At 41.3% G+C, this 13,623-nt stretch overlaps 1 protein-coding gene across 7 annotated transcripts in view; it reads left to right on the top strand.

Moving 5' to 3' along the window:
* Positions 1 to 13,623, top strand: part of ARHGEF3 (Rho guanine nucleotide exchange factor 3) — a 353,349-nt gene that overhangs the window by 101,969 nt on the left and 237,757 nt on the right. Inside the window, exon 1 of one of the 7 annotated variants that reach the window (XM_009445679.5) lies at positions 2,212 to 2,365. The exons of the other annotated variants lie outside the window; for them this stretch is intronic. Coding sequence (XP_009443954.1) covers positions 2,346 to 2,365 — 20 coding nt within the window. The 5' untranslated portion in view covers positions 2,212 to 2,345. Of the gene's footprint in view, positions 1 to 2,211; positions 2,366 to 13,623 lie in introns of those variants that run through there. 7 annotated transcript variants of the gene reach the window in all.

Genomic DNA, 13,623 nt, shown 5'->3' with positions numbered 1-13,623 from the left:
CCACCTGCAGTCGTGATGTGGCCCAGACCTTCTTTGGAGGGGGCCTACTTTATTCCTAGTGAGGGCCTTGCTCACAGACCCCGGCTTTATTCCTGGGCCTGGGCCTTGTCTCTAGGTGCCTGTGGCAGCTGGACAGGGCTGAGAGCCCTTGGGAAGGTGTGGCATCTTGGGGGAAGAGGATTTTGAAGAGATGCCTCTGCCCCTGGCTTGGGCCTCCTGTGGCAGCAGGAACCAGCTTGGCCCTACCACGGATGCAATGGCAAATAACACTGTGAACCTGTCCCAACCACTGCAGGGCAAACGGTTGAATATACCTGGGTCTCAGTTTACTCAGTTGCAAAATGGGATGAGTGTGGAATGAAAGCATGCAATTAAAGGTGCCAAATCCAGATAATCCATACTTTCACAATGTGGAATAAGTAAGTCTTTTTGCTGCTACCTTACTTATTGGATATGTAGAAATTTTCAAGGAGCTTTCTTTCTTTTAGAGGTAAGGTCTCACTGTGTTGCCCAGGCTGGAGTACAATGGTGCAATCATAGTTCACTGCAGCCTGGGCTCTGGGCTCAAGCCATCCTCCCACCTCAGTCTTCCAAGTAGTTGGGACTACAGGTGCATGCCACTACGGCCGGCTAATTTTTTTATTTTTTGTAGAGATGAGGGCTCACTTTCTTGTCCAGTCTGGTCTTGAACTCCTGGCCAGAGGTGATCCTCCAGCCTTAGTCTACCAAAGTGCTGGGATTATAGGTGTGAGCCACTGTACCCAGCCTCAAGGGGCTTTCTTAATAACTGGTTCCTATTGTTGGCTGTGTGAGCTCTGTCTAGCTTCTCCCTCTCTGGCAATGTTAGGAGCTGTACCCTTATTGCTAGGCCCACGTTTGTGGTTATTTTGTCCAATTAATTATCGTTAGGATGAACTTTTGGGTCATTTTAATGCTCTTGGAAAATGATGTCAAATTACCCTGTGGAAATTTCACGTCAATATATACATTTATAGTTGTGAAGCAAAGTGCCTGTTTCTCCACATTCTTTCTTGCATTTGATATGCCCATATAGAAATTGCTAATTTGAAATATAAACATGTTAACTTATTTAAATTTCCATTTGGCTAGTTAGTAGAGAGGGTGAGTACTTTTTGTTTGTTTATTGATTGATTGGGTTTTTTATTTTGTGAACTATGTTATGGCAAAGCATTTCAGTTTTCTTTTTCAAATAAACTAAAATTTTCTTATTACAAAAATGTACATGTCATAAAATTTTAGACAGTGTAGGAACGTGTGACATGGCACGTGCAAGTTCCCCGGATCAATCCTAACCTTGAGAAATCACCACTGCTGACAGTATGGGAATGATAATTCCAGAATCTTCTAGAAATTTTTGAGTGCTATCCATTTGACTTTAAAGACTTCTGAAGGTTCATTCATGGTTTTCGTGTGTTAAAAGATGTTTTGTCCAGTGACATCTTTGTCAAATAAAGGTAGTAGGCTTATTTTGATAAATTTATCTTTTCAGAGAAGCCATGTAGCCTAGTACGGGGCGGGGGTGACTGCACCTGGGGTCCCCACTGAATGCTGGCATGTCTCCCTGCGCTCAGCAGGGTGTATATGGATCTGTTGGCCTTGTCTGGTCTGTTGACAGGATTGCTTTTTGTCTCTACTGTCAGGCTGTTGAGCTGGAAGGGCAGTGACGGGAGGCTGAGGGGCTTCTACTCTTTTGACAGTCCCAGCACCATTGCCTTAGTGATAGTCACAGCCAGTTTCTACTCTCTATGTACTTTGTGTGCTTGAGTTTACTTAAACCTCACAACAGCTCTGTGAGGTGTAAAACCTAATATTATTCCTATTTTTCATAGTCTAAGACATGGATTCCTAGAGGCCGAACCCATTTGCTTAGGGCCACAAGATAGCCAGCTGGAACTCAATTCCAGCCCCGCCAGGCGCCAAGTCCCCTGGAGATGTTAGCTGTTCACTTTGCAAATCTCCATTTCTCTGCACCATCTCTCCATGAGCCCCATCTCCCTGTCAGCCTGTGTATTTATTGGCCTGGTCCAGATGTGTCCAGGGACCTGGGGAACCTCCCATTGGTTCCCAGTGTTATAAAGACTTTGAGCAAGTTGGGGGCAGGTAAAAGGACATGTCTCTCCAAGGGCTGCATCCCAGAATCAGGGCTCCCAAGTGAGTGAGAAGAGCATCTTTGCCTGGGTCATAAAGGGTGGTTGCCATGGCGGCAGCTATGGCAACGCTGATGCAAGTGCTGGCCCTGTTCCCAGGAGCCCATCTGGTGAGCTGGGAGTTAGTGAGGGGCCCAAGAGAATGGGGCTTGCTCTGCCCTGTGCTTTAGATGGACCATGTTTGATAGAAATATTTGGTAAGTAGCACGTAGCTGATAATCATAGTCATTTTTCTTGCCCCAGTTTGTGGCTCTTGTGGATTAGGTGGCCAGATAAATCTTGATGCAACTTGGTGGAGCTCTGGGGCAGGATCCTGGAATTGGGCTGTCTGGCCTTACCCTTTAGTAGCTGTGAGGCATTTCTAAATCTAAGCTCTCAGTGCCACAGCTTCCTCATCTGTTACAGCCCTTATTCCACAGGGCCCCCGTGAGGATTAAATGAGTTAATCCTCATAAAAAGCACAGTACGAATAGTAGTAGTGGTATGAAAATAGTACTAATATTACCCTCTTTTACTCAGAATTACCTCATACCCGCCACTCCCTGTTTTTAGCCGTCATTGAGGTCTGCCAGGATTCAGCATGGTGGCTTGCTGTTTGGTGCAGTGCTGAAATCAGTGGCCTTGACATTACCTTCCTTTCTACCACATGAGCTCTAACAAGCCTGACGCAGTTCCACTCCCACATTTCACTGACAGTTTGGGAATAAACATGTTTTTATGTGTGGCCCCAGTCACTGCCAAAAACAGCATTTATGGAGCATCTAATTACCTTGGAGACTGTGGTGGGTCCTGTATTAGAGTCAATAAACTGCTTTAAGCAATGCTGGCTAATTTAAGAATTTTTGGCATTTTAAACTGTTAGGATCAACAGAACATTTATTATAAATGCCCATATCTGAGGACCCACTTTTAAGATTGCAATGTTCATTTTGGAGGGGTTGGGCCACCTACATATGGATTTATTAGTTTCTGATCAATATAGTATTGAATAAAATATAAAGACTTTCTTCTGCTCCTCCCAGGGCAAGAAGCCCTTATGGAGTACCTGTTTGATAGAAACTAGTAAAGTATGGTATCTAGAGATATAATTTTTGAGTAAAGAGTTTTCTAGGGTTTGAAAAACATGAATTGACCGGATGCAGTGGCTCACACCTGTAATCCCAGCACTTTGGGAGGCCGAGGCCGGCAGATCACTTGAGGTCAGGAGTCCAAGACCAGCTTGGCCAACATGGCGAAACCCCGTCTCTACTAAAAAATACAAAAATTAGCCAGGCGTGGTGGTGGTCGCCTGTAATCCCAGGTACTCGGGAGGCTGAGACAGAAGAATTGCTTGAACGCAGGAGGTGGAGGTTGCAGTGAGCCAAGATTGCGCCACTGCACTCCAGCCTGGGCAACAGAGCAAGACTCTGTCTCAACAACAACAACAACAAAAAACACCTTCTAAGCGTTGATTATTTGATCGAAATCTCTTTAAAATATTAAGAAAACTGAACCATTAAATGTTTTAAATTGAAATTACCCTTCTATTAAAAGTATAATATGCACACAGAAAAGTTTACCATTAATCTCCATGGATATTTTTATTTGCAGATGTAGAAAAACCAGTGAATAAGACTAATCTCTGATCTTTATTGTTTTTATTATTTTTTTTAAAGTCCTGTTACACTTCATGTAAAGAGAACCAACTCAGTATTGGCTCTGCGCCTGGTACATAGTAAGCGTTTGAGTTTCCATCTCCTTTCCTCTGTTGTCGCTGCTTCTGCAATGGTTTTAACATCTGTTTCTCTGTTCATCAACTCTAGAGCCAGATTGCCTGGGTTTGAATCCCACTCTGATGCCTACTAGCTGTGTGATTTTGGGCAGGTCACTTAACCTGTCTGAGCCTCAGTTTTTTCACCTGTAAAGTGGGAGTAACAAATATATCTACTCATAAAAGTTTTTTGAGGACAAAATGAGTTAGTATTTATTTAGCATTCAGAACAGTGTCTGGCTATGACACAGTGAGCCTTCTGTAAGCACTGGTTCTTTATTTTTTATTTATTATTATTATTATTTTTTGAGACAGAGTCTTGCTCTGTTGCCCAGGCTGGAGTGCTGTGGTGCAATCTTGGCTCACTGCAACCTCAACCTCCCGGGTTCAAGCGATTCCCCTGCCTCAGCCTCCCGAGTAGCTGGGACTACAGGTGAGCACCACCACACTCGGCTAATTTTTGAATTTTTAGTACAGACGGAATTTCACCATGTTGGCCAAGCTGATCTCATACTCCTGACCTCAAATGATCCGCCTGCCTCGGCCTCCCAGAGTGATGGGATTACAGGTGTGAGCCACTGCACTCGGCCAGAACTGGTTCTTTTTAAACAGTGAACCCTTGACAACATTCTCTATGACAGAGAGATTGATGGTACCCCCCGTCCATATGATAATGGGCAGTGGTGCTGATGAGTTAGGGAGCCCATGACCTGATCCCACATCCGTCTCATCAGTGGAGAGCTTTGGTCTTATTTCAAACAAGGAGGAGGGGCCCTCAGTGTCGGTGCGTGGGAAGGCAGAGCACAAACAAGGAGTCCTGGTTAGAAAAATACACTCTCGGGAAAGAACAGGCTCTCCCCAGGCAAAACTTTAGAAAAATAACAATCTGCTGCTCCTTGATTAAAGGGTAGAAAACTAATTATCCTTTCCGGAGGGACGTGAGGCTGCTCTCTGCCAGGCTGTGACCTGGAGGTGCAGGATGTGGATTTCCTTAGGATGTAATGAAGCCTTTGCCATTGAAAACGTGCGATGATTCAGATGGATGTGGGGGGCAGGGGGAGGGGAGAGGGAGAATGATCCCTTTGCTTTTAAAAGCAACTTCTGGACACTTCAGAAACATTTGCGGGTCAGCACTTTGAATATGGAAAACTGATTTTCTTAAATTAGATTTCCAGAAGACCTCTTACAAAACATCCCTTCAAAAATGTTCTGTAATTTTTGCTAATTAGACCAGCTGACAGTGAGCTTAGATGTTTGAAGTTTGGTGCTGCCATCTATCCGCTGATGATGCAGATCAGAATGCCAAATGAGGTAGTCACTGGGAAACACTTTTTTTGTGTGTGTATGCTGAAGAAATACCAAGTAGTGTTAATTTTAGTTTCTTTAGTTAAGGGAAGAGCATGAAAAATTCGATATTTATATAACTAGTATATTATATTCCTCATTGTCTTCCACACCATACTGTTAGGGATGGAAATTTCCCATTGGCCTGTACCATTTGGCTGCAAATGTCAAGAAAGTTCAAAAAAGTCTTACAAATAGTTATTGAGCATCTACCATATGTCTAGAGGGTGGGGATAAAATGTTAAAAAGATAATGAAGTGGCTGTTCTCAGGGAGCTCAATATATACATATATTGGAGACAGAGTCTCGCTCTGTCGCCCAGGCTGGAGTGTAGTGGTGCGATCATAGCTCACTGCAACCTCCACCTCCTGGGCACAAGCAATTCTCCCACCTCAGCCTCCCAAGTAGCTGGAACTACAGGTATGCACCACCACAACTGTCTAATTTTTTTATTTTTTGTAGAGACAGGCTTTCGCTATCTTGCCTAGTCTGGTTGGAGCTCATATTTTAATGACTTCGGTGGACTGACCAATACCTAAGCTCTCTGTCAATTTATATTTTATACGAATAATGCTTCTTAGGTATCTTTGGACAAGTATCTCTAAGCTCTCTTTCTCCATTTCACTAATGTTTTCTTGTTAAGTCACCAGGGATCTCTGCTTTGCCAAATTTGGTGGGCACCTCTCCATCCTCCTGCTTGGTGAAATAGTAGAGTCTCCCTCTTTGAAGCACTGTCTTCACTTGGCCTCCGCGTTGTCCCTCTCTTGGTTTTCCTCCTACCCTCATGGGGCTCTTCTCATGTCTGCAAGCTGATGATTTCTGAAAATAGTCTCCTTATATTTAGCAGCTAATTCCACATCTCTATTTGGAGGTCCATACTATTTCAATGTTACATGTCTGCTCTTGATTTTTGTCCCCAAATCTGCTCTTCCCATAGCCCTTTGCTATCTTCCCATTGTTCAGGTTAAACTTCTTTAGAGCAGCATCCTTTACTGCTCTTATTTCACCTTCTGTACTTAATCCACAGTAGATAGTGTTATTCCTGCCTTCAAATATGTTCATCATGCCAGGCGCGGTGGCTCACGCCTGTAATCCCAGCACTTTGGGAGGCCGAGGCGCGCGGATCACGAGGTCAGGAGATCGAGACCAGCCTGGCTAACACGGTGAAACCCCATCTCTACTAAAAATACAAAAAAATTAGCCAGGCGTGGTGGCGGGCGCCTGTAGTCCCAGCTACTCGGGAGGCTGAGGCAGGAGAATGGTGTGAACCCAGGAGGTGGAGCTTATAGTGAGCCAAAATCGCACCACTGCACTCCAGCCTGGGCGACAGAGCGAGACTCCATCTCAAAAAAAAAAAAAAAAAAAACTGTTCACCATTCCACTACTCCTCACCACCCCCACTGCCACCATCTTGTTCCAAGTCCCTGCCATCCCTCATCTGGGCTGCTGTAGGAACTTCCTCACCTCCTCCCTGCCCCCATCTCGCCACCTGGAGCTTCTGTCTCCATACAACATTGACAGCAATCCTTTTAAAACTTAGGTCAGGTTTGTTTTCTGCTCGGAATCCTCCAGTGGCCTCCCCTCTCCCCTGGACTAAAATCCAGAGACCTTGCAGTAATCTGTGAGACCCTTGCCATCTGGTTTCAGCTCCTTCTGTGACTCTCCGCTCTTGCTCACTGCTTACCCCACTCCAGCCATATTGGTCTTGCTGCCCCTCAGCCATGCCCCAGGAACTTTGCATGAGCTATCCTGTCCACCTAAGACAGGCTTCCAGCTCTTGCAGGGAGAAGCCTGCCCTGGGCACTCCATACTAAATATCAGCTACTCCCACCACCCCTGATCCCCTACCCTGCTTTGTCCTTCTCCATAGAATTTATCACCTTCTAATGTAAGCTCTGAGAGAAGAGGAACTATATTTTTTCCTCTGCTGTATCCCTATGCCTAAAATAATGCCTAGCACATGGTAGACACTCAGCAAATGTTTAAAGCCAACATTTATTATGTACTTGGTGTGAACCAGGTAGTTGGCGCAGTGCTTTATAGGAATTATTTATTTACTTCTCAAAGCAACCCTAGGAGGTCTAAGTCTTATCATATCCATTTTCAAATTGGAAGCTGAAGACTGGGAAAGTTGTATAAGTTGTCCAAAGTAATTTGATGGACTTGGGCTTGAACCCAGGTCTTGGAGACTGCAGAGCCCATGCTTCTGACCACCTTGGGTTACCGTTCTCTCCCTGTGGTGGCCTGAATTGGTTCTAGAAGTGTTTATCATAGCTGACCAACACACAGAAATGTGAATGAGCAACCCAAGGCCCATCCATGGACTTGAAATAAGGAAATAGATAGGAGTCCTGGTGCGTTTGTTACGATGAGATAAGGTCTCTCAGGAGTGTCTGGGATATGAATGTGCTGTGGGGCAGATACTCTCTCCTGGATGAGGAGACAAGGGAACCACACCAGGGGGGGTTATTAAGATGAAAATCATGTATAACCCAAAGTGCTTTTTAAAATTTTTTTTTATTTTTTGAGATGGAGTCTCGCTCTGTCGCCCAGGCTGGAGTTCAGTGGCACGATCTCAGCTCACTGCAAGCTCCACCTCCTGGGTTCACGCCATTCTCCTGCCTCAGCCTCCCGAGTAGCTGGGACTACAGTTGCCCGCCACCATGCCCACTAATTTTTTTTTTTTGTATTTTTAGTAGAGATGAGGTTTTACTGTGTTAGTCAGGATGGTCTCGATCTCCTGACCTCATGATCCACCCACCTCGGCCTCCCAAAGTGCTGGAATTTCAGGCGTGAGCCACCGCGCCCGGCCTTAACCCAAAGTGCTCTTAAAAGCCCTGGGAAAGGGTCATGTTGGGGCCTGACTGTCCATCTCTCATTAAATCCCTCATGGCCGGTATCCTCTTCAATGCTGTTCATTTGGACAGCTCCAGACCAGACTGAGAAGTTGGTTGGCATTTGAGGGCCTTTTTGTTCCAAAAGTGCTTATTTATAAAGGATCCAGCACGGCCTGAGAGAGGCCTGGGGAAAAGGAGATGACTGGGGTGAATACAGATCCACAGCCCCATGTCAGGCTTGCTTCGGGGTCCCTGCCGGGTGCTTAGAAGACCCCATGAGATGGCTTCCACTATGGATGTTCTTCTCTGTTTCTCTCTGAAGTGCGTATGTTGTATTCATGTTCTTTCATCGTGTATGGAAGCCTACCCTGTGTATTGGTGACCACAGACTTACTGAGGGCCGCACCATGAATTCATTCTCATTATTTATTAAGCTCCTATTAGCTGCAAGGAGTGCAGTGACAGCAGCGAGTCTAAACCAGATAGTCCCTGGCTTTCCAGAGCTGGTTCCCTGGAAGAGGGCTCTCTTACAGGGTCCCTTCTGTGCTCCAGTCACTAAGAGCTTTACGTATATTAACTCCTCTGCTCCTCACAACAGCCCTGTGAGAGGGGGGTCTTGTTAGTACCTTCATTTTACAGATGGAGGAACTAGGGATCAGAGATATTAAGTCACTTGTCCAGCGCTACACAGGTGGTGAGTTGCAGAGCCGGCTCCAGCTTCTGTGCTTTTAACTACTGGGCGAAGCCGCCCCTGTATGGCAGCACTCAGGAAGCACTGACAGTGACTATTGCAGTTCTCCTTCTGGGAGATTGCACGCATGAAAAGTTGTTCTAAAGATACAAGCTTCGCAGGAAGCTAAAATACAGAAGGGGAACACAGCAAAATGGCTCTTAAGTGGGAGCAGAAGACAGACCAGCTGTTGCTGCTGAATCTCTGAGCACAGAGACAGTGCAGGGGTGGGAGGGGGAAGTGGGAGTGGGAGGACATGCAGAAAGCCAGAAGGTGTGGGAGTTCTTATCATCGTTGAGTGACTCAAGTAAATATATGTCTCAGAAATGGACTTGTAGGACTGATTTCTCACAAGTACTGATAAAACTCCACCACTAAGCCGCTTCCATCAAATCCCAGGCCACATTAAAATGCTTGCTTTCTCAGCTTATTTACCGAATTTTCTCTTCTGGAGTAGTTAATAGGATTTTATTTCACATCATTATTCCATGTGGATTTTTTCCATTAAATATGTTTCTTTTATTTTGCCCGAAAATATTTTTATTTCACCCTCACTTTTCAAAAATTGTAGTAGAATACACATAAAATATTACCATTGTAACCATTTAAACCATTACCATATTTACCATTTCAACTATTTAAAAATGTATAATAATTCAATGGCATTAAGTACATTCACAAGGTTGTGCACCCATCACCACTATCGAATTCCAGAACCTTTTCATCACCCCAAAAGGAATCTGTGTACTCATTAAGCAGTCACTCCTCATTCCTCCTCTTCCCCCAGCTTCTGGAGCTAATCTACTTTCTGACTCTATGGATTTGTCTATTCTGGACATTTCACATAAATGGAATCATATAATATGTACCCCTTGTGTCTGGCTTCTTTCACTTTGCATGTTTTCAAGATTCTTCCATGGTATGGCATGTATCAGTACTTCATTCTTTTTTTAATGGTTGAATAATATTCTGTTGTATGGATATATCACATTTTGTTTATCCATTAGTTGATGAACGTTTCATATGTACCTTTTCTTTTTCTTTCTTTTTTTTTTGATACGGAGTCCCACTCTGTCACCCAGGCTGGAGTGCAGTGGTGCGATCTCGGTCCCTGGTTCAAGCAATTCTCCTGCCTCAGCCTCCCAAGTAGCTGGAATTACAGGCATGAGCCACCATGCTCAGCTAATTTTTGTATTTTTAGTAGATATGGGATTTCACCATGTTGGCCAGGATGGTCTTGATCTTCTGACCTTGTGATCTGCCCACTTCGACCTCCCAAGGTGCTGGGATTACAGGCGTGAGCCACCGCGCCCGGCCCTTATATGTACCTTTTCAATAGGGTTATTAGAATACCAGCCATGTGCCAGACACATTGCTACATGCTATGTCCTGAATATATGAAAAATTCTTATTGATCAATCAATAAGAAAAAAAGAACACTTCTTTATATAAATGAGCAAATGAACTGAACAAGCGTTTTACAGAAGAGGAACTACAAATATAATTTCATGGATTTAAAAAATCATTTCGATCTCATCTCTAGTTAATTCTGGAATTGTTTTGAATAGGGTAGTCCTATATTATTTGCAAACTATGCACATGTATGTGTTTGGGATATTACCTATTTAGGGGAAGAATTTCATTTGTTGCTTTGTTCAAGTAGATCTTTATACATTTGTGACCTAAAGATGATTTGGTATTTACAGATATAGTACTACCTTTCTAAAGCCTTTGTAAAATATTTTGTCCTTTTAACGTTTCTGAATTCAGATGGACACTAAGATCCTTTTGGAGAATGCATCGTTTTTAGCAGGGGTTCTCAATTTATGTATTTTGGTTGTCACCAACTGCTAAGACATGGAGCAGTGGATTTTCACAGTCAGAGGTTATTGGAAACGGAATGCCTTATTTTTCTATAACTGTGCTGTTCAATATGATGGCCACATGCCACATGTGACAACTGAGCACTTAAAACATGGCTGGTGCCAATGAAGATGTGTCATAAGTGTAAAATACACATTGGATTTTGAAGGCTTGGTGTGAAAAAAAATAAAGTATCTCTAACAATTTTTTTCCTATTGATTATGTGTTCAATAATATCTGGATATACTGGGTTAAATAAACTATACTATTAAAACTAAACTTATCTATTCCTTTTTACTTTTAAAATGTGACTAATAGGCTGGGTATGGTGGCTCACACCTGTAATCTTAGCACTTTGGGAGGCTGAGGCAGGAGGATTGCTTGAGACCAAGAGTTCAAGACCATCCTGGGCAACATAGGGAGACCCCATCTCTACAGAAAAAAAAAAAAGCTAGTTGTGCTGGTGTGTGCCTGTAGTCTTAGGAGGCTGAGGCAGGAGTATCACTTGAGCTGGGGAGTTCAAGGCTGCAGTGAGCCATCATCACGCCACTACATTTCCAGCCTGGGCAATGGAGTAAGACCATGTCTCAAAAAAAATATATATATATATAAAATATATATTTTTATATATAATATATAATATATATTTTATATATAATAAATATTATTAATAATAATAAATAATAAATATAATATAATATATAATATATTTTATATATAATATAATAAATAATATATTTTATATATAATATAATAAATAATATATTATATATTATATATAATATATTATATATTATATATAATATATTATATATTATATATAATATATTATATATTATATATAATATATTATATAATATATAATATATTATATATTATATAATATATTATATATAATATATAATATATAATATATTATATTATATATAATATATATTATATATAATATATATTATATATTATATAATATAATATATATTATATAATATATAATATATATTATATATAATATATATAATATAATATAATATAATATATATTATATTATATATAACGTATATTATATAATATATTATATATTATATTATATATAATATATTATATATTATATTATATATAATATATTATATATTATATAATATATAATATATATTATATATAATATAATATATTATATATTATATATAATTGTATATATAATATATAATTATAGTACCAGTATATATATTATATATAATATAATGTTTATATATATATTGTCTGCAGTAGCCTCCAGCTTATCTCTGCTTTCACTCTGGACCCCTGACTCTCTTTTCCCCTCCCTTGCCAGAGAGATCTTTCTAAAAGGCAAATCTCATCATGTCACTCCATGCTTCAGTGGAGCCCCATCACCCTATGGCCAAATCCCTGACTCTGCTTCCCTGTCCAGGCTTGCCCACCTGTCCAGCCTCATCTCATGCCTTTCTGCCTCCTTCCCCACCAGCTAATGTATGTTATTATAATCTGCATTATGTTCATTATATGCAATAAATCCACAATATATTTTCATAGTAAAAGACTAAGAAATACATAATATAAAGGATAATGTCCACATTTATGCTGTCTATATACCACCCCAGCTATGTAATCAATCACTGTCAACAGTTGGGCTGTGCCCTTCCAGGGCCCTCATCCTACATATGCGGACCTAATTCTGTATCTTTGTATAGCATTCATCTCTGTACCCACTATACATCCAACATTTAGCCATATTTGCTTCAAATTTTGTGTGCTCCATCCCAGGCCCTATACCTTCCCTCTCTCCCTGGAGGTAATCACTCCTCTCTGGTTGAAATAGTCTTAACATCTGGAGTTTTTACATTTTTATTACATATATATGACTATAAATAATAGAGTAGTATTTTGTGTGTTTCTAAATAATATCATATCATATCATATCATGTATATCTCCTATAACTTGGATTTTCATTTTTTTCTTTTTTTGAGCTTTTTTATTACCATATAGTTCTATATGATCTTCCACTATAAAAATGAATGTAGTGGCCAGGCACAGTGGCTCGCACCTGTAATCCCAGCACTTTGGGAGGCCGAGCCAGGTGGATCATGAGGTCAGGAGATTGAGACCATCCTGGCTAACATGGTGAAACCCCATCTCTAATAAAAATACAAAAAATTAGCTGGGCGTGGTGGCGGGTGCCTATAGTCCCAGCTACTCAGGAGGCTGAGGCAAGAGAATGGTGTGAACCCGGTAGGCAGAGGTTGCAGTGAGCCGAGATTGTGCCACTGAACTCCAGCCTGGGCGACAGAGCGAGACTCCGTTTCAAAAAAAAAAAAAAAAAAGATTGTAGTTTCATTTAATCTACTTCCTTATCAATAAACATTAAAGTTGTCATACTTCTTCCAGTTCTTCACATGTGCTATATTCTCCTTTATTTACCTCTTAACTCTTGATGCTTTTTATCTTCTATAGAAGTTTGTATAAGATTGAAATGATCTGGTTTTTGTTTTTTCTTTGGAAAGTTCGATAGAATCCATTAGTTAAACTGTCTGGGCCTGACATTTTCTCTCATTTCTTTATTAATTATAAGGCTATTCAGGCTTTCTATTTCTTCTTGGGACAGTTTTAATAAGTTATATTTTCCTAGGGATTTCTGCATTTTCTTTAAGTTTTCAAATTTAATGCCATAAAACTATTGATAACATTCTTATTGTAGTCGTTATTTATTTGTTAAAATGGGGCCTTCTTATGGTTGCCCAGACTAGAGTGCAGTGACATTATCATCCCTGACTGCAGCCTTGAACTCCTAGGCTCAAGCAGTCCTCCCACCTCAGCCTGCTGAGTAGCTGGGATTATAGGCTCATGCTACCATGCCTGGTTAATTAAAAAATTTTTTTTTGTAGAGTTGGTTTTGCTATGTTGCCCAAGCTGGT

This window comes from Pan troglodytes, chromosome 2, assembly GCF_028858775.2.
Source record: "Pan troglodytes isolate AG18354 chromosome 2, NHGRI_mPanTro3-v2.0_pri, whole genome shotgun sequence".
In the NCBI taxonomy this organism is placed as follows: Eukaryota; Metazoa; Chordata; class Mammalia; order Primates; family Hominidae; genus Pan; species Pan troglodytes.
The sequence above is the reverse complement of the archived record's forward strand: the minus strand, read 5'-3'. Positions and strand labels throughout refer to the sequence as shown.